We start from the raw sequence: 22,234 nt of genomic DNA on the forward strand, positions 1-22,234 counted from the left end.
GTAGATGATCAGCAAACACAAAAGACAACACATACTGACCATATGGTGTTGTTTTTTTGTGGGTTTTTTTTTACCATGTTTGGTGTGTGTGTGACAGTGGAAACGAATGAAGAAGAGGGAATATCTTCTTCTTTCTTTTTTTTCTAATTGGGTTTTTATTGATACAACTGTTGACAAAGATCCACAAACAACAAGTTTCAGTGCTTTTTGGGGGGGTGTGGGGGGGGGGGATCAAATTAGTCTGTGCTGTCCAGTGGCTTTTCTTCAAACAAACAATCATCACCATTACATTTTTTGTGGTGTTTTCAATACTGGGTATGCATTGTCTTTTGAGGATGTACAGGTCTGAGTGTGTTGTTGAAATATCTGTTTGGTCTTTGCAGTCATTCACCTAATGGCTTTCCTTCAAATGATGATCATCATTTTGGTGCTGTTTTATTGTTTGTCATATTCAAACTGCTCAAACATATTTCATTTCTATTCATTGTCAACTTTTTTTTTTTACTGTTTGATTTATTTGTGGTACAGTTACTGAATTAAAAAAAAACAAAAAAACTTGTATGCATTGTTCAGTATATACTCAGTCTTGGTAAATAAGTATCATTAAAAGAATATACTGTCTCCTATTGTTCATGAGGTATCAAGCAGTGTTAACATGTTCCACTGACTGCCCAAACATTGTGCTTTAGGTTTATGTGCATGAATATGACTATACTTGTGACTGATAATTTTCTTTTCCTCTACCTTTTTGTTTCCCTTCATATTCTCCTCTATTAATATTTGTAATTTTTCGGTCCTGATATGGCCATGTGGTTGGCTGAGCTGTAAGTCTTTTGCTGCCATAGTTGACCTGATCAGATAGTTCACTGCCATAGGCGACTTTTGTTGATCAGAAAGTTCACAGCCATTGGAGAATTTAGTTGATCAGACAGTTCACTGCCATTGAAGAATTTAGTTGATCAGACAGTTCACTGCCATGGGCGACTTTTGTTGTTCAGATGGTTCATAGCCATTGGAGAATTTAGTTGATCAGAAAGTTCACATCCATTGGAGAATTTAGTTGATCAGAAAGTTCACTGCCATAGGCAACTTTTGTTGATCAGACAGTTCACAGCCATTGAAGAATTTAGTTGATCAGACAGTTCACTGCCATAGGCAACTTTTGTTGATCAGAAAATTCACAGCCATTGGAGAATTTAGTTGATCAGACAGCCATTGAAGAATTTAGTTGATCAGACAGTTCACTGCCATAGGCAACTTTTGTTGATCAGAAAGTTCACAGCCATTTAGTTGTCATCGAGATGTCATGTTCAGCAGACCATTTTTCACATTGTAACAAAGTTTGACTGCTGCAGCTCAACTTTACTGCACAATAGGAAATTGACTAACCTTCTTCCCTTGACCATATTTGAAGTGAAGAATTCCACTGTATTGTTTTGACATGAGCTGAATCGTGGGACTGAGCACGTTAAGCCTGAAATATATGGCGCTGGGGAGGTTTTTTTCACATAGAAACTTGGCTGCGAAAGAGTTGATCAAAAAAAGAAAGAAGGAGAAGAAACGCTCAGACGTGTCCCATTCCATGTTGATGCGTGCAGGGACCGGCAGTGAAGAGTAACCAGAAAGTGGCTAAGTGTACCCTGGACTCCACAACGCAGTCACTGCTGAAGCTGATCTTTGATCAGGACATGTTCAAAGATGCCATGAAGAAGTTTGACATCGACGTCAAGAAGATGCCCTTGGGAAAGCTGAGCAAAACACAAATTGCCAAAGTGAGTGAGGGTTTTTTTTGTTTGTTTTGGTTTGTTTTGTTTTTAATCGAGAATAAGGATCATTTTGCTTCCCGTATCTTTGTGTCGATGACTGATGGAGGTGATGTTCATGCTGCTATTGGGGGTACGTTTTATCCCAGCATCAACCATGCTGAGAGATACAGACATCTTGTAGTGTTGGTCAGGAAATTTGACTGACCCTCCCAGTGACACATCCATTAAGAGGATGAATCTCAACTCTGTGGTCAGTTTTTCTTTTTGAGCTGATAGTTCACCCATCTCTGGGTAGGAGCCACAGGAAAAAAAACCTACCTCTGATTGGGCTTGAACCCGCATCCTTCCAGTCATCAGTCCGTGATGCTAACCACTTCATCAGTGCAGCTGGTGTTTACAAAATACTATATGAAAGAAAGAAAATATGAAAAGACTTAGCCGCTTTGAATGCACAAGTCAGGGACCAGAGGTGACTTCTGTCAGAAGACAGCACTCTAAAGGCACACACAGGGGAGGTGATATATTGGGAGGAGGTTGACGGGCGCAATAGCCGAGTGGTTAAAGCGTTGGACTGTCAATGTGAGGGTTCCGGGTTCGAATCACAGTGACAGCACCTAAGTGGGTAAAGGGTGGAGATTTTTACGATCTCCCAGGTCAACATATGTGCAGACCTGCAAGTGCCTGAACCCCCTTCGTGTGTATATGCAAGGAGAAGATCAAATACGCACGTTAAAGATCCTGTAATCCATGTCAGCGTTCGGTGGGTTATGGAAACAAGAACATAGCCAGCATGCACACCCCCGAAAACGGAGTATGGCTGCCTACATGGCGGGGTAAAAACGGTCATAAACGTAAAAGCCCACTTGTGTGCATACGAGTGAACGCAGAAGAAGAAGAAGAGGGAGGAGGTAACTAGCCACATCTACTTACGTTTTCTTCTCGTCAGCGGGGTAGTAATTTGCACAGGATGACAGGGAATCAGACCCCTGCCTGAGTCTGCACCAGTGGGTCAGGGTAAGGATGTTATGTTAAATGTAAATTTTAAATTGCGATCGCGCCTTAATGTTAGCGCGATCGCCCAATCGAGCTACATAATTATGTGACCTGGTTGGAGACATAATTTGACAAAAAACAAGAACGCCAGAGAATCGACAAACAGACAGAAAATACGAAAAAAAATTAGCTGTATGGAGTGCACAGGAACAGGAGTCATGATGGCTGCCGGAAAAAGAGGGTGCTAGCCAGGGGGACAAAGGGGAGGTTACCTACTTCCGAGAGGTTATTGGCCGTAGTACTTTCGTTTTCTCCGCATAGGCAGATAGTAGTTTGCACAGGACAGGAATGTCAGACCCCTGCTGGAGTCTGCACTAGTTGGGTCACGGTAAGTTTGTTATTTAAACGTAATTTTAGATAGAAAATTTCCTTTTTAAGAAAAATAATGCCCCCTATGGCTTTCAACTTTTTCAACATTTTTTTGTTGTCTGTCTCAGGGCTTTGAGATTCTTGAGGAGCTGGAGGAAGCGCTCAGCAAGAAGAGTCCCAAAAACAAGCTGCAGATGCTGTCATCTAAGTTCTACACCGCCGTCCCTCACGACTTTGGTCGCCGCATCCCTCCCGTCATCGACAACACAGAATTTCTGCAGCAGAAATACGACATGCTGGCGGTGTGTGGATGGAGGCTGTGGCCTGTTGTTTTTGTTTTTCCTCTTTCTCTTTCCCTCTCCCATGCCCTCTTTCTTACTGACGTTCTTTATCTCTGGCTATGAAACACCATGGTAGAATCGGTTTGGCATTGGACTTCTACTTTGGCTTCATCAGGCCTCCCTATTCAGTTCTTTCAAGTCTGGCATTAAAACCCACCTCTTTCCATGATAACATCCCTCCCCTGCCTCTTCTTCGTCTTCAGTTTCTCAAGTTAAAATTATGCATGTGTGTGACTGACTGGTGTGAAAGCGCTTTCATTTGTCTCTGCACAAGATTCAGCACTATATAAATATTAATTATTATTATTATCATTCTGGGTCAGTGTTCACCAGTAATCAGAGTTTGAAACCTCAAATCAGCATGGTGTTGTTTCCTTGGGAAGGGCACCTGTATGTCCAGTTTTCCTCACTCCATCCAGGTGTGAGTGGGTTCGGTCAGAAAAGGTTTAGAAGTGGCGAAAGGGACGGATTGCGTCCTGCCTTCCCATGCCAAGCCCAAGACAGTGATTATGAATTCACTGCTGTTAAAGGCTATTGGACCTTTAACTTTTCTTTTCGTCTGTGGCCAACTCTTTCATGTTTTTCCTCTCTCTCTCTCTCTCTCTCTCTCTCACCATCTCTCTTCCATTTCTGTCCCCTCTGACAGACAGGCAGAAAATACGAAAAAAACTTAGCCGTATGAAGAGCACAGGAACAGGAGTCATGATGACTGCCGTCAAAAGAGGGCGCTAGCTAGCGGGACAAAGGGGAGGTTACCTACTTCCGGGAGGTTATCGGCCGTAGTTGCTTTTGTTTTCTCCGCATAGGCGGATAGTAGTTTGCACAGGACAGAAATGTCAGACCCCTGCCGGAGTCTGCACTAGTTGGGTCACGGTAAGTATGTTATTTAAGTGTAATTTTAGATAGAAAATTTCCCTTATCCATCACTTTTTTTCTTCTTCTCACTATTCCTGGTATTTTGTGTTATGTTTGTTTGATCTGCATTGAACATGCTTACAACACTTCTGTCCGACTGCTTGGTTAGAATAATTCTCGCTTTCTCTATCTGTGTCGCTGTCTTTCTCACTCTTTCTCTCTCACTCTCTCTTTCCCCCCTCACTCGCTGTACGTATGCCAGTCAGTATTTCTGTCTCTCAGTAAGTAGTCGCTGGTGGCTTTGTTTTTTCTGTGGAAGTCTTTTAATTTGTCATGCATTCTGTAACAGTTTGCTTTTAGTGTATTTGTATGTGTGTTTGTGGAGGGGTACATGTGTTTGTGTTTATGCATTCTGTAATAGCTTGTTTGTTTTTATTGTGTGTGCAGAGGTGTGTGTGTGTGTGTAGCTTTTTTGTAGGATGAATTGATTTGTATTAAACTGATGATTGTATTTTTTAATCAACTCAGGTTCTGGGAGACATTGAACTGGCTCAGAGCATGCAGAAGGAAAAGGACAAGGGAATGGAGGTGAGTCTTCTTTTCATTTTGTGGTTTTTGTCCTTGGTCACATTTGTTGCAGATTTTACCCACAGAATATGCATAGGGTCTTTGCATGAACTCTTACTATTTTAAGTTGTTTTGGAAATCATAATCCTTACCATATTTGTTTCTGGTCTGCAAGGTGCTGCTGTATGTAATGAGTGTGTGTGTGTGTGTGTGTGCTGAGAATATGTGGGAGGTGAACTGTTGTATCTTATTTTTAGTATTATATATGTAAAATGTTATCTGTCTGTTTTTTACTTTAAAGATACTGTGACTGTTAACTGATGGAATGACTTGATTGCTTTTCTATTCTCCATTTCACTTTTTGAAATTGTGAATACTATTGTACTGGGTTTTGGGGTTTTTTTGTTGTTGTTGTAGTTTTTTCATTCTTTTTTTCTTTTTTTTACATTTGACTTCCATTGACCTGTATTTGGGCAGCACCAAATGTAAAAGGACACAGTATTCTTGTTCTTTGATTTCTTTTCCAGCTTTCTGGTAGAAACTCAGCATTAATTATGATAATAATGACATCGTGGGCACTTTTATAGAGCAGTTCCCCACTTTCAAGAGCAGGCTCACTGCGCTTTTACAGTATGTCAGATTGAACGTTATTTTAGGGGGAAAACGTCCTGTATCAAGTAAAGTGCAAGTCAAATGAGGTGACTCTTGTGCAGGACAAAGAGGAGGTGCCCCATCCTTTAGATGTCAACTACGGCCTTCTGAAAGCCAAGCTGGGGCTTGTGGATCCCAAGAGCAAAGAGTACAAGGTTTGTGCCTGCACTTTTCTTCCTTCTGTTTTTTTTTTCCCCAAGGGGAGACTTTGAATTGGGTCCACTGCAGTTTAGGGATTGTGTCAGTGGTTGAACATGGTTCATGCTGAATGACATGGGAAAGGAATGATGAGTGCCTAAATGTAGCCCTCATTCGGCTTTACCCAAGAAGGCAGTCTGTTGTGTAAATGACTGCGTTTGTTAAGCACTTAGAGCTTGGTCCCTGACAGAGGATTGGCGCTATAACAGCATAAAAGTATAAATGTCTATATCAGTGGCAGTGTAAGCTTTGTGCCTTTTTTTTTTTTGTTAGTTTGTGCCTGAGTAATGGTCCATAGCAGTTCATGGTTTGTTCCATATATTTGTTTGTGCCTGAATAATGGTGCATATTAGTTCAAGGTTTGTGTGTGTGTGTGCATGTGTATGACTTTCAGTATGATAATGACCCAGATCTGTATGGATACATGTGTGTGTGTGTGACGCTGTATGTGTACATGTGTCACGCTGACATGTGTGCAGGTGCTGGAGAAGTATTTTGCGGAAACGAAGCCCACCTCAAGCTGGCGCAAGCTGACCCTCAATCACATCTGGACAGTGGACAGGGACGGGGAGGTCAGTGTGTTCTCTGGCTTTGTTGGGGCCCCTCCCATACACTGGGGGGTGCCGTGTGTGTGTGTGTGTGTGTGTGTGTGTGTATATTGTTTAAAGCCTGACTGAACAACACTGGAAATGAATGACGAGCGCCATGTGTGTGTGTGTGTGTGTGTGCGTCTACATGTCTTTGTGTGTGTGTGTGTGTGAATGTGTGTGTCTGAAGCCTGACTAAATAACACAGGAAAAGAATGATGAGTGCCTAAAAGTTATTGTCAGTCATCTCTGAACAGGTAGGCAGCCTGTTGTGCAAATGACTTTGTAAAGCACTTAGAGCTTGGTCTCTGAGGACAGGTGTTATAATAGCATAAAAGTATAAATCATCTTGCTGCTTTCCTGAAACACACATTTGGAAAAAAACCCAGAAAAAACAATCTTTTTGTAATAAAACTTTCAGCACTCAGAAATAACAGTCTGCATGTAATAAAACTCTCTCTCTCACACACACACACACACACACACACACACACACACACACACACACACACACACACACAACACCTCCTTGCTGACATTGTAACCTTCCCCTTTCAGACTGACCGGTACAAGGTTCACGACAAGATCAAGGAGCGCAAACTGCTGTGGCACGGCACCAACGTGGCTGTTGTGGCGGCCATCCTGAAGACAGGACTCCGCATCATGCCGCACAGTGGGGGCCGAGTGGGCAAGGGCATCTACTTTGCCTCCGAGAACGACAAGTCGGCAGGATACGGTCAGTTGTTGTCCCTTCCTGCCATAGGGGGTTCATATGGTCCTGAATTAATTTTAATGTTGGGACTGGTTCGAAATGAGTTTACATGGGGATGGGTTCGAAAGGGTTTTTAATGTGGGGATTGGTTCTAGCATGGGAATTGGTGCTAAATGAATTAACGTGGGGATCTTTCCTAACATGAGGATTGGTCTTAAATGAGTAAACATGGGGATCGGCTCAAAATGTGTTTCAATGTCGGGATTGGTTCTGACATGGGAATCGCTCCTAAATGAGTTGACGTGGGGATCAGTCGGAAATCAGTTTGAGTGTTGGGATCGGTCCACACATAGAGGTTGGCTCTGAATGAGTTAATCTGTGGATGGGTCCAAAATGTGTTTTAATGTGGGGCTCAGTCCTAAATGAGTGAATGCAGGGATCTGTCCAAAATGAGCTTCAGTGTTGAGATCAGTCCTCGCATGGGGATTGGTCCTAAATGAGTTAACGTTAAATGTTAGGCAATGATTCTGTAAAGCTGTTAGAGCTTGGTCTCTGACGGAAGATTGGCGCAAGGTAACTATCAACAACAATAAATGGAAAAGGAAACATATAGCTGGACACTGTTTTAATCAATAAATGGAAATGTTGAGCTGGACATTGTTGTCATCAATAAATGGAAAAAAAGAAATGGTAATTCATTCAGCCATGCACCTGAGCATTACCCTGGTGTAAAAATTCATTTCATGAGAATGGTTTCATGTTCCAACATATGCATAAAGTGGAAGCGAAGGGACCAACATGTGCATAAACTGCAAGCAAAGGGTCCAACATATGCATAAAGTGCAAGCAAAAGGACCAACATATGCATAAAGTGCAAGCAAAAGGACCAACATATGCATAAAGTGCAAGCAAAAGGACCAACATGTGCATAAACTGCAAGCAAAAGGACCAACATATGCATAAAGTGCAAGTGAAGGGACCAACATATGCATAAAGTGCAAGCGAAGGGTCCAACATATGCATAAAGTGCAAGCAAAAGGACCAACATATGCATAAAGTGCAAGCAAAAGGACCAACATATGCATAAAGTGCAAGTGAAGGGACCAACATATGCATAAAGTGCAAGCGAAGTGACCAACATATGCATAAAGTGCAAGTGAAGGGACCAACATATGCATAAACTGCAAGCAAAAGGACCAACATATGCATAAAGTGCAAGTGAAGGGACCAGCATATGCATAAAGTGCAAGTGAAGGGACCAACATATGCATGAAGTGTAAGCGAAGTGTCCAACATATGCATAAACTGCAAGCGAAGTGTCCAACATATGCATAAACTGCAAGCGACGGGACCAACATATGCATAAACTGCAAGCAAAGGGAACTAACTTCTGCAGTATTTCCAGCCATATCCCAACATGTCAATTTGGAGGAAAAACTGATCAGTTACAGGACATTTTCTTTGTTTATCCACATCAGTAGGCCAGGGGAATCTGCCAAGGCTGTAAACTCCTTGGGTTGAATGGGTTAAGCTAGACACCATTTTGATTAATGAATGGGAAAGGAACTGTTTAGCCAGACATTGCTTTAATCAATAAGTGGGAAAGGAACTGTTTAGCCAGACATTGCTTTAATCAATAAATGGGAAAGGAACTGTTTAGCCAGACATTGCTTTAATCAATAAAAATGGGAAAGGAACTGTTTAGCCAGACGTTGCTTTAATCAATATGTGGGAAAGGAGCATTGTTTAGCCAGACATTGCTTTAATCAATAAATGGGAAAGGAACTGTTTAGCCAGACACTGTTTTTAATCAATAAATGGGAAAGGAACTGTTTAGCCAGACATTGCTTTAATCAATAAATGGGAAAGGAACTGTTTAGCCAGACATTGCTTTAATCAATAAATGGGAAAGGAACTGTTTAGCCAGACATTGCTTTAATCAATAAATGGGAAAGGAACACTGTTTAGCCAGACATTGCTTTAATCAATAAATGGGAAAGGAACTGTTTAGCCAGACATTGCTTTAATCAATAAATGGGAAAGGAACTGTTTAGCCAGACATTGGTTTAATCAATAAATGGGAAAGCAACACTGTTTAGCCAGACATTGCTTTAATCAATAAATGGGAAAGGAACTGTTTAGCTAGTACATTGCTTTAATCAATAAATGGGAAAGGAACACTGTTTAGCCAGACATTGCTTTAATCAATAAATGGGAAAGGAACTGTTTAGCCAGACATTGCTTTAATCAATAAATGGGAAAGGAACTGTTTAGCCAGACACTGTTTTTAATCAATAAATGGGAAAGGAACTGTTTAGCCAGACATTGCTTTAATCAATAAATGGGAAAGGAACTGTTTAGCCAGACGTTGCTTTAATCAATATGTGGGAAAGGAGCATTGTTTAGCCAGACACTTTTTAATCAATAAATGGGAAAGGAACACTGTTTAGCTGGACGTTGTTTCAATCCATGTGACGTGATGTTGTCCCCTTGCAGTGGGCACGGCGGGGAAGAAGGGCATCATGTTCCTGAACGAGGTGGCCATTGGCAAGCAGCACGTGATCCTCAGGGACAACTCCTCCCTCACCAAGGCCCCTGCAGGCTTCGACAGTGTGCTGGCCAAGGGGGGCCAGGAGCCAGGTACAGTGCTTTGACAGTGATGATAATAACAGGCATGCTTACCGTCACTGGGGGCCCATATTTGTCCCGCAAAATTGATAAAATGGACAGGGTGTTCCAGAAATAGAGATATTTGCTGCATGTCCTGGAAATTTTTAAAAAATCCAACTGTAACATTTTTTTTCCTATGTATCTAGTGAGTACAAGAGTACCCTTAGATGGTTTTCCAACCGTTGCTGAAGACCCTTCGTTAAGACTTGCGGAAATGCTGCCAAATATTACTGAAGCCACTTCTTGAAAAGCCGGAACTGTCCAAACAGTACTGAAGACATTTTGTGAAAGTCTGCTTGATTTCTGTCACCTGCAAAGTAACTTCTGCAAGACCAACTGTTGTGTGTTTGCTGATAAGTTCCTGAAAATAATACCTTGTCCCTGACTCTAATGTGTGTTGTTCCAGAAAAGCAAATTTGTGGGTTGGTATGTGTGTAATAATGATATTAATGGTAACAATAATGATGATCATGAGGAGAAGAAGAAGAATGAAAAGGATAATATGTACTGATAATGTTCTGGTGCTGACAAGTTTGACAGAGAAATTTTGCAGCGAATGAAATGATACGCACTGTTGCAGATTCCAAGTTTGACAGACATTTTGCAGTGAATGAAATGAAATGTATTGTTGCAGACACAGAATTGTGCAGGAAATTAAAAAGATGTACTGTTGTTGTTTTTGTTGTTGTTGTTTTTGTTGTTGTTGTTTAACCAAGCAAAGGGTTTTTTCTCCCTAGCTTAGCAGCTTGGGGTGTATGGGAAGTGGATGTTCACCCCCAACAAGGAAGATGCCCTCTAACCCCTGACATGGACAGATGACAGAGCAGTTGGCATTTCCCTTTTTCCACTCGCTTCACTCTCCATCCCCCGCTGTTTGCCTTTCAGAGTTCATACTAATTGTATAAGCCATGGTGTGCTTCCTTTGGCTTCAATAATGCCTTCAAATTCATGTTTGGTGTCATATACTGTACCATGTCAAACTGATGAATTCATGTTTTATCAATGAATCGGAGTTCAAACTTTTATCCACACACCCAAATGTATGCACATGCACATAATCAAACATGCACACACGCACGGCTTATTCTCTTTCTTTTAAGGACTGTGGTTTTGTTTGTTTTTTTGATTCATTGTGAATACACAGATGGAATCAGTTCAGACAGTTCCTTTCTGCATTGGGGGCTGGCTTTGGAAATGTTGTCTCTCTCTTTGCAGGTGATACATGATTTGATATATTTAGAGCAGAATTGATCACAAGACCGGATGGGGATATTTTTCTGATACAACACAAGTCTCAATTTATATCAAAGTAAAACTATAGAATGTGTCTTGTTTTGCAAGTGAAATACTGGTGTATTCAGTTTGTTATGAATGAAGTTGATTAAACAATCCTGAGTTTACCAACGAAAAAGAAAAGATGTACTGTTGCAACCTCCACGATTGACAGATGATTCTAGCAATGAATGAAATTAAATGCACTGTCCCAGGCTGAATGTAATGAAATGTACTCTAGCAGATTCCAAGTTTGACAGAACATGTTTTTGCAGTGAATGAAATGACCTGTAATGTTGCAGACTCCAAGTTTGACAGAGAATGTTTTCAGTGATGGAGACCCCAAATTTGACACAGAATTTTTGCAATGAATGAAATTACCTGTACTGTTGCCGAGTCCAGATTTGACAGAAATGTTTTTTGTAGTGAAAGAAAATGAAATGTACTGTTGCAGACTCCTAGTTCAACATATATTTTTTTTTTTTGCAGTGGTGTAGACTCCAAATTTAACAAATAATTTCAGTGAATGAAACGAAGTGTACTGTTGCAGACCCCAAGTTTAACAAATAATTTTTGCAATGAATGAAACAGAATGTACTGTTGCAGATACGAAGATTGACAGAGAATTTTTGGAGTGAGGAAGGTTCCATATTTGACAGAGTTTCTGCAGTGAATGAAACAAAATGCACTGTAACAGACCCAAAGTTGTCCAGGTAGACTCCAAATTTTACAGAGAATTTCTGCAGTGAATGAAACAAAATGCACTTTTGCAGACCTTAAGTTACTGACATAGACTCCAGATTTGACAGAGAGTTTCTGCAGTGAATGAAACAAAATGCACTGTTGCAGACCTTAAGTTACTGACATAGACTCCAGATTTGACAGAGAGTTTCTGCAGTGAATGAAACAAAATGTACATGTTGCAGACCCCAAGTTCGACAGAGTTTTTGCAGTGATGCAGACTCCAAATCTGATATATAATTTCTGCAGTGAATGAAACGAAATGTACTTGTTGCAGACCCCACGTTTGACACCAGCCTCAAGATTGATGGCAGAGAGGTGGTGGTTCCCCAGGCCAAGCCCAAGGACATGGGGGTGAGCAGCTCCTTCTACCAGAGCGAATACCTCATCTACAAGGAAAGCCAGAACAGGATCCGCTACCTGCTGCTCTTCGACTTCAACTAGTCTGTGCCTTCCTCCTCCTCCTCCCATCACTCATTCACTGACTCACATCTCGCTCCACTCATCATTCCCTGTTCGTACACAATGGCTGGACTGGATCCTCCCGCCCCCCCCCCCCCTAACCCACACCCCACCGCTTGTGTGGGGGGCTGCTAATCCTTATGCATAGACAGGTACTTCTACTACATGTCCATGTGGGTTTCCTTTGTGTGTGTGTGTGTGTGTGTTTTGGAGCTTTTTCTTGTTTTTGTTTTTGTTTTTTCTTTCCTTGATGTGTTGGTCCTGTTGGGTTATATATTACCATTGTTGTGGTTGTTGTTAGTGGGTGAAGTTTTGTTTTTAGCCCTCTCCAGTTTATTGTATGGTGTAAAAATCCATTGGATGTGCGCAAACATTTTTAATCTCCACAAATGAAAATTGTTAACAGGACTGGAATCATCATACAATAGGTTTTAAAAAAAAAAAAAAAAAAAAAAAAAAATAGAGATAACTCCATATGGAGGCGAAAAAAAATCAAGTTAATGAAATTGTATTATTGTCAGAAGTGTCTGTCCATGGACTTGATGAATAAATGAACAATGAAATATGATGATATGAAAGTTTTGGCAAAACAGATTTAAGTATGAAATGATACGGTTCTTCTATAATTGAAATTCTGAATCACCAGGTGAGCACACTGTAAAAAAAAAGACAAGAATCGTCACAACTTCTACTCTTCAGAAATAAAACAAAACAAATCAAAACATTTCCATTAAACAGAAGTATTGAATGCTGAAAACCAAATAAATTCAGATATGATTGGCTGTGACCTAACAGCGCGACATGCGCCTCCAAACAGTTATAATGATATAATCGGCCATGTTTATAATCCGCTCTACCTGCTTAGCAAAGGGACGCAGAGCACTAACAATTAACATCAATATTTGGGGAAAATAGTATGTATAAAAATAATAACACAAAAGGTTAAAGAAAAATGAAGAAGTGGTTGAAGGGAGACGGAAAGAGAAAATCTGTTAATATGCACTTCCAAAGGATCTCTGTACAAACTGCTGAAAAACCTTTAACAATCTCCATTGTACGTGTGCAGATAGTGCTAGCGCAGTCGTAGAGATACAAATAGTTTGTGTGCAAACTGCTTTATAACTTAAAATGTCAGCAAACGAGCAAGAAAAAAAGAATTTAAATGAAAAAATCATTCTTTCTCACAACTCTGAATGAGCATTTCTGGTCAGTTATCTTCCCTTGCAGTGTGGAGGATGGTGGGAAGGAATTCAGGCCCTTTGTGACACAAATTGTTGAGAACCACCTGCTGTCGAGCATGTCACATAATATGATGAATGTCTCAGATAAAATGAAATCCAAAGCTGAGCAATGCTGGCCCCGAGTGATGAGAAGGGAAGCGACTGTAACTGAACTGAAAACATAGTTGCGCACTACAGTAGTTTTCCCTTGCTTCAAGTTGAAAAACAACACCGGCAAGTTGGAAAGGATTTAATTCCTATACCTTGTGTTGTCTGAGTAATTTGGTTTTTGATTTTCGTCTTTTGTCCACATATTTAGGTCAGTCATACATATCATACTGCTTGGCCATTGTTTGTGTTTTAGATTTCAGACCCATAGTCTCAGTCTCTCTTCCTGCAAGTGCTTATGTGACAATGCAGTTCTTTTATGTAGGAAACCATTCATCATGTGACCTGTTTGATCTCTTCAAGAATAATATGCTTGCAGATTCGGATGCAGTTTCTTATGTTTTGTATTTCTGAAATGGTCATAGAAGTAGACTTTCCTGGGTTTTGCAGCTGCTTGCATGGAAAAACCGGTGTACTTACCGTGTAACTTTTCCAGATTATTTCGCCGTCAATGACTTTATACTTCTTTTTTTTTTATGTGTATGAATGTGTTTCATGTAAGTGTTTCAGTGAATGGAACTTTTTTCTCCCAACACTTCATCTTTTTCTACAACTTTTCTGGGGGGATTGGGTGGGGGGTTGGGGGGGGTATGTGTGAGTATTTAAGCATGTTTGTAAGTGTGTGTGTGTACATGTACACATGTATGTGTGTGTATACATGTACGTTTGTGTGTGTGTACCTTTATATGAGAGTGTTCCAAAGAAAAATCTCTGCTGCAGGTATTTCCAGTTCACTGAATTTTCTACAGTTTGTCATAATATTATAAATATATATATATATATATATATATATCTCTTGGTGTCTTAAGTGTGTGAAGTAGATTTGTCTTGAAGTAACAATTTTCATTAGAGTTCTATGGGTTTTTTTTTTTGGGTTTTTTTTCTCTCTGTTCAACCCTCCTCACTCTATGTTAAACATTCCATGTATTGAAAATGGGGTCATCCGGGGATGACAGTGGAATATTTTTCATGCCGAAATGAATGAAATTTGTTGTTTCAGTGAGATACCTCAAAGATCGAAGATGATTCAGGGTTGTCTTGCTTTAGGGCTGTATTTCTTTCTGAATACTCTGCAGAATTGTCTGTTCTGTCTTTTATTCTGTATATGGCGAAAAAAAAAAAAAAGAATTTTGTCTCCCTTTTTGGGGGGGCTTATCTTAGATTACATGAAAGTCATTTGTTTTAAAAATCAAAGGGAATTTTCTTTTTATCTACTTGCTTACCTGTTGTACACTGTTTTAATGTCAGTACCATTGTTTTATTTTTGAACAGTCATTTAATCTGAAGTTTTGAGTTCCTTTTACAAAAAAAAAAAAAAAAAAAAAAAAATCAAGGTTCCATTTATCACATTTTACAGTAATAATTAGAAATTAATGAAATATAAATCACTCTTTTCGACCAGTCCATGTCCTTTGTATCGTGCCATTACAAATATAAAGATAAAAGCAAGACTAACACTTTGAGCATGTTTATTTGTCTTACACGCAATTTGATACCATCTTGTGCCAAGCTAAACGGACATTGCGCAGTCCGTACCGGTTTATGTGCTGCCTTATGACACAGTACAGCGAAGAGGAGGGCAGGGAAATGTCAGTATTTCCGCAATGCATTATTTATTGCTAAACACTAAACGGCTTACATGTTGTCCACAAAGAAAAAAAAAATAATAATAATAACAAACCGTTTTTTTAATCAGTCGTTTTCGTGTTCTGCTTGGTTGTAGTAGAAATTCCCAGGTCCCAGTGTAATGGATCTGTTTTTGAGTTGACAACTTTTTGTGTCCACATATTTTGCTACCATTCCTCTCTTCTTCTTTTTTTTTTTTTTGTTTCGCTGAATGACTTGTATTTCTCTCTGTTTCGTCATGTGAAATTGTGAAGGTCAGAAGGAAGAGACAAAAGCAAAAAAAATTCAATTCAAAGGGCTCGTTCAAAGCACCTGGAGTCATCATGAACCATGGTAAAGGGACGGTCTGATATTGATGATCTGCCAAAGGAAAAAAAAAAGTGACAGGGGGAAAAAAAAAAAAGGCAGGTACTTACAGAGTCAGAAAAAATCCTGGAAAAGCAAGGGAGTATATCATTAACAGTGCTGATACCTGATTATGTTTGTTTTTTCTTCTTCTTTTTTTTTTTTTTTTTTTTACTGTCTGCTTCTAAAGCATACCATGCATTGCTTTCTTTGTTTTTATCCACATTGCTCAAATTTAATCAGTACTTTTTTCCAAGGTTATTATTCTGTCGTAAAGAATTTTTATTGTGTAAATCTTTGAGGTGAGAGAAGAACAAAAATATTAAAACATGTCTGTGTGGTGGGGTTTTTTTTTGGAGGGGTTGGGTGGGGGGGGGGGGGGGTAAGATTTTCTATCTTTGTGTGTGTGTGTCCTAACTAAAGAAAATGAAAGAAGAAGAAAAGTATGCAAATATATCTTTGCAAAACTATGTCTTAAAAGTCTGTTTTTCGCTGGTCAACCTTATCAATGTTTCTTTAATTGAACAACAAAAAATATGATTATGATTGAAAAAAAAAATAAAGAAAACCACAAGCAAAAAAAAACAACAACAAAAAACAAACTATAAACCTTGAACTGAATAATATCTGTAAAAGAAAAGTAAAGAAAAAACAAAAGTAAATGTGCAACAGGCAAACATGAATGTTGGTGTCATCTTTAGGATCTATGCAGTATTGAGCTTAACTTTTGTTTGTTTATCTATTAATGTGACGTGGTTTTCTCTTTGAATTGATTATTGCTGTGTTGGAATTGTGTTGTATGTGTATTTGGGCAACACAAGTCACAAGTTTTTTGGAACATCTTTGCAGTGTATCTGTATGGTGTGTACATTCTGTGTGTTACCTAGACATGCACGCATGTACGCACACAGACTCATATATATGCCAGAACATGCACACATCATTCACAAGCATGCACACACATCATTCTTGCTCTCTGTGTACATCAACTGCCATCTCTCTCTCTCTCTCTCTCTCTCTCTCTCTCTCTCTTTGATGCTGTGTCTAGCTGTCTCTCTTGTGTTCTGTCTCTGGCTCTTTCTTTATGTCACTGTCTCATCTTTGTGTGAATGCTTATTTATAAGCAACAAACAGAAAGCCCTGAATCCATCAATGATTGGATCCAGTACAAGCTGCATTTTGTGGGAACCCAAGCAATTGTTTTACCATACTTCGTGTTCATAACATACATAAAAATGAGGGGAAAAAATTCAGAAAAAAAATCTTTGTTTTTAAAAAAAAAGATACTTTTCTTCATATTTTTTGCATACTTAATGTAAGCAGGCATGTATCATTGTCCTTGTTGTATTTTTGATAATGCATTACTCTCTCTCTCTCAGTTATTCATATAACCTACATAATCAAACTTGGTCATATCATCACTTCATCTTCATGTATTTTGCACAAAGTTTCTGTGATTTCTTCAGTAGTATAGGATGTTGTCATCACGCCACACAAAATGAATCAAGTCTTGGCATTGTTGGGTGTGTGTTAGTCTGTGTATGTGAGTGATGTGTGTGTGTGTGTGTGTGCAAGCTCCTGTGTGTGTTCTGATTATAGCTTTAGGACAATATATCAGAAGGTTCATATCCAGGATGATATCAAGGGCATGCAGATGAAATGTTTGAGAAGCATCATTTATATGAATGATTTCAACAGCGCTGACAAAGCTGGCACCTGAAATTAACAAATAAGCTGAAAGAATACTTCAGTGTAATAATCATTTTGTTTAAACCAGATGGTTAGAACAGATAATCTGAAAAACTAATACATTACATTAAACTGGTAGGGAAAGCGGAGTTTACCAAGGTCTCACCCTCTGTGGGTAAAATATATAATTTGGTGAACAGATTCATTAAAATCAAATGATAAAGAAAGTGGTGCTTACAAAAGCCTCGCTCTCTCTCTCTCTCTCTCCGAGTCTCTCTCACTGTCTCTCCCCCTCCAACCCGTCCCTTTTCCCACCCTCTCTATTTCTCTCCCTCCCAGTCTCTCACCATCTTTCCCTCTTATTCTCTTCCCCTCTCCTTCCTTAGGGTGTTTTTTAATTTTTTTTTTTTTTTATTATTTTTTTTATGTCACTTTGTACTTTTGTTAGTACGTTCTTTAGTTAAGCATCTTTTCACTATCAGTGATATTAAACAATTAAAAAAAAAAGGGGGGGGGGGGGAGGAAAACAGAAAAGGTAAAAAAAACTACCCCAAAAAATGCATAACTAACATGCAATTAATTTAACAGTAACAATTCAATAATGATAATAATCAGAAAACATTAAAACAATTCTGAAGTACATTAAAGGAATGTAGAAATAGGGCTTTGAACTAGTATGAACTTTCTGTTGCTAAATCATGACAGGATATTCTTAATTTGCACAATGATTGTTTTTGATTAAAATTAAGATATCCTTCAAGCAAATAAGGTTTGGTTCTGTTTTCATGAGTAATTTTATTATAAAATAGTAGTTTAGATTTATTCACATGTCTGTAGATCTACCTTTTCTCTCTCTCCTTCTCTTTCTTCCTCTCTTTGTTTTCCTCTTGGTCCACCTTGTGGATCTTTCTCCTTGCCAAGGTGTGGTTCATTTTGTGTCGGGGTTGGTGACTTGTGTGGCGTCGTACTACATGGGATACAGTGGTAGATTGTCAATGTTGAGACAGCAGAACTGTGATATAAATTGCCAGGGGGCGGTGGTCCCCTCAGGACCTACCCCTGGACATAAACTCTAAAACTTTCAGTTGGCCGAACGTGTACGGGAGGCAACTGGCTCATCGGAGGATCTGTGATTTGGAATCACTTTTTTTTTTTTTTTTTTTTTGGACAGTAGTTGAATCCCCCCCCAACCCAACCCCCCTTTTGTCTAGCTGTGGTTTTCTCCCCCTTTTACCCCATAACACTTCATATTAATTATTACCCAGATGTGTAATCTCCTGTGTATCTCACTCTTTCATCATATTGATTGATTCATAAATATATAACCCATTATCGTGTATCTTTTTCTACTGTCTTGTTGACAATCGGGTTCAAAGTCGGTTCATTTGTTAGGGGTTTTTTTTTTTTTTTGGTTTGTTTGGGTTTTTTTGTTTTTGTTTTATATGTTCCTTTTTACACTAATAGTTTGTTGATGTGTTTTTGTTTGTGTGTGTGTTTATTCCCTTATGAGGCAGCAATCATCAGTGTTAAGTTTCAGATCAAGAAGTAATCATCTTGGTTTTCATAGCTGATTTTTGTCAGAGATTGTTTGGTTGTTTTTTGTTGGTTTGTTTGTTTTTGTTTTTTTTTAACTCACAAGGCAGTTTCTTAATAACTTGCATTATAGCATACAGGTACTGTTTTCAGATTTGGTCTTGTTTAATCATCTCTTGTGTTCAACTTTTTTTTTCTTTTATTATCATGGTGTTCATGTTGTTCATATTGAATAAAGTGATGTTTGATATGTATACAATCAATCAAACACCTTTCATAAGCAATGAATGGCGTTTAGAAAAGAAATGAAAAGAAAAAAAAGCAAGCATGGCCATTTTTTTATACTTGTTAATTGGTCAATACATCAGCATTATTTGAATCCAAGTTTTAGAATCAACACACAATCAATCTGTATTCTGCATATGTGTTGTTTTAATGCACGGTTCTTACACTACATAATTTTTATTGTATATTCTCAATGCTTGCTGACTTCATTATACCCACTGCCTGATTTTAATATTGTCCAAACTATTAAAAAAAAACAAAAAAAACCCGAGAAGAAGAAGAATTTGGTCAGATCTTCCACTTCGAGCTAAAAAAAAACAACCAAAACAAAAAACTACACCTGCTTTAAAGAATCCTGTATGAAGCCAAGAAAATATTTATCTGGAGCAAATCAGGACAAATGATGGGAAAAACTGAACGAAAATGTGCCTGTACCACAAAAACAAAACTGACTTTAAACTTGGGAAGTAACTCAGTAGAGATAGTTATAGCAAGAAAGGATTAAATGTTTGAGAAGTCAGTATTCCCATAGCATATTCCAAATTGCCTTGAAGGCAGAAGCCGCTGTTCAATGATTCGTTAAACTTAGCTTTATGATGATCATGCCAGTTGGTGTTACTTTTATATCAGAGTATCATTACAGGTAGGTTTATTTACCTGGTCTTGGGCAAAACAGTTCTCAGACCTTCTCACAAGGTGCGTTGCATTAAACATTTACAGATTGGAATTTTTATAGAAATAGGTTACAGGCACTTCCCCCAAGAGCATGCTGCCTTCATTTTGAGTGAATTATGATTGAAGTGAAATCAAACGAACTAAAAATAAAAGGAAAATTGTGGACATGCCACGAGAACAGCTCTGAATCCCATGAATAATTTGTTTCTTGGTGTGGTTTTTTTTTTTTATTCATTCAGTAATTATTGTTTCTCATTTTCTTTCTCAATTAATGTGGCTTTGTTGCTGTTCCAGTGTTAGACACTAGCTTGTATGTAGATTTATTTTCCAATCAGTTGTTAATTTCTTTGGAAATTTACCGTCAGTGATGTGAGGTGAAACTTGTTTGTCCTGCTTACACAGTCATTGCCATTGAAACATGTAACCCTGTTCAGTCATTAGCATTCATAATGCTCTGTACATCACTCGTTCTCATACTGGTTCATCTTGTATAGTTGTTGTGGGTTGGTTGGTTTGTTTTTTTGTTGTTGTTTTTTTTACTATGGCTTGGAAAACGTTTGCTGGGTTCCCACAAAATGTGATTTTTTTTTCTGTTTTTGTTTGAAATGTCACATGTTACAATGTGGATGTTGACTGTTGATCTATTAGATCAAATTTAAAGTTGCCCAAATGCTACACACAAGCACATGTGTTCAAACATCCACACACACATGCACACATGCATGCATGCTCTCAGACACACACATGTGCAGTACAACTACACTCTTTCTCATTCTCTTTTTTTCCCTCTCTCTCTCTTTTTCATGTGTCCACACACTTTTATCTGCAATTTCATCTCCACAGTTATATCTAATGCCATAAGTAATAAAGGTAATATTACATTAAAGTCCAAAATGAAAGGAAAGCATCCTCCAAATAGCTTAGAATTATAAAAATAGGAAAGTGTTTAACTTTGAATAAAAAAAACAACAACTTTTATGCACACTGATATAGACCTTCTTCTCTTCCTCTTGGTTCTCTTCCTGTTTGCTTCCTTCAAGGCCTGTTCAGTGCATTGGGTTTGTGTGAAGATAAGGCACCCCACCCCCTGCCTCCTTTGTTTTGTTTTTTTTAGCAGTTGTGGTGTAGTGTATAAGGATCAGTCCACACACTTTGACACCTTCATGAAACTGAAGCATTTCGGAAACTGAAACACTTCCTTCTTTTATACTGGGGGGGGGGGGGGGGGGGGGTGGAAGCTATCAACGTAAACCTCAGTTTCAGTGTTCTGTTTTCTCTTTCAACTTCAGGTTTAGTACATGTAGTACTGGCTCTCGGGTATTCACTGTTGCTGTTGTTGTTACACCATTGTACTCTGTACTTCCACTTCGGAAATGATTCATGGTGTGTTTTTCCTCCATTACTCTCGGTTTGCTCATGAATGTCTCTTTCCTATTTGAAATGTTACGTGGTTTGTACAAGGGCGTCTGTGGCCAGCTATGTCGGCAAGAAATACTGGAATCTTTTTTCTTTTTTTTTTTCCTTCTTCTTCTCACATTTTCCATTAAATGTTTGTTAAAAAAAGAAGAAAAAAAAGAAAAAAAAAGACCAAATATCTTTGATATCTGTTGCAAGGTGTGTGGTGTTTTCCTCAAGGTGGAAAGTATCAACCACCTGTTCTTTGTCTGGGTTGTGGTATGCAGCGGTGTGTGCGTCAAAAGGAGATAAGCATTGCGTTGCACAGTTCCTCAAAAAGTAGACCATACAACCGTTCATTCTCACAGTCAACTGCAACCAAATACGCGGCTTCAAACAGCAGGAGAAAGGAGCGTCTGAATGTTGGTGAGCAGAACTGTGAGAGGAGCTGTGTTTATGTCCGTCAGAACATACCTTACCTGGAGTCTGTTAGCGGTAAAGGAATAGGACAGGGTACTGTGCAGGGGTGGGTTGCTTGAGTGAACTTAGCAGCGCTGTTTGGCTTGTCATTGAGAATGTTCCCAACTCCATGGTAAGTTCTATATACTTCGAAACATTCTTAACTCGGAGCAAACTTAGCGCTACAAAGATTGCCTGATGCAACCTGGCCCTGGTCTCTTGATGGTCTGTGCTGTGAAATGCCAAAGGGGTGAAGGAAGAACGTGGCGATTTGCGGACGTGTGTGGCTAGTTCCCGTTGACGCACACACCCTGCCACAGTTGTGACGTGTTATGTTAAAAAATAAACAACTCAGCGCTCGAGGTGAGGTACGTTTTGAGAAACCTTGACTGTGTTTGTGTACTCTTTGCTTGTTGGGTCTTGTTGGAGATGGTGGAATCGTTGCACCAGTTCAGTAATTTATTACTTACCATAGATACCTAACATTGTTGTGTGTAGAATATATGTGTGTGAAAGACTTGGAAAAAAAATCAATAAAACAGTAGAGGCAAAAAAACAACAACAAAAAGTGTCCGGTTTGTGCATTTTTTGTATGGATGTGTATTTGCGTTTTTTGTATGGATGTGTATTTTTATGAGTATGTTTTGGAAAAGAT

At 39.0% G+C, this 22,234-nt stretch overlaps 1 protein-coding gene across 3 annotated transcripts in view; it reads left to right on the plus strand.

The window, feature by feature from the left end:
- Positions 1-20,675, plus strand: part of LOC143299974 (protein mono-ADP-ribosyltransferase PARP3-like) — a 28,133-nt gene extending 7,458 nt beyond the window's left edge. For all 3 annotated transcript variants that reach the window (XM_076613534.1, XM_076613533.1, XM_076613531.1), the window contains 8 exons: positions 1,599-1,772; positions 3,257-3,430; positions 4,853-4,912; positions 5,605-5,697; positions 6,220-6,312; positions 6,886-7,063; positions 9,536-9,679; positions 12,000-20,675. In XM_076613534.1, coding sequence (XP_076469649.1) covers positions 1,599-1,772; positions 3,257-3,430; positions 4,853-4,912; positions 5,605-5,697; positions 6,220-6,312; positions 6,886-7,063; positions 9,536-9,679; positions 12,000-12,166 — 1,083 coding nt within the window. In that variant the 3' untranslated portion in view covers positions 12,167-20,675. The remainder of the gene's footprint in view (positions 1-1,598; positions 1,773-3,256; positions 3,431-4,852; positions 4,913-5,604; positions 5,698-6,219; positions 6,313-6,885; positions 7,064-9,535; positions 9,680-11,999) is intronic.
- Positions 20,676-22,234: the final 1,559 nt, after the last annotated feature.

Source organism: Babylonia areolata, chromosome 25 (assembly GCF_041734735.1).
Source record: "Babylonia areolata isolate BAREFJ2019XMU chromosome 25, ASM4173473v1, whole genome shotgun sequence".
In the NCBI taxonomy this organism is placed as follows: Eukaryota; Metazoa; Mollusca; class Gastropoda; order Neogastropoda; family Buccinidae; genus Babylonia; species Babylonia areolata.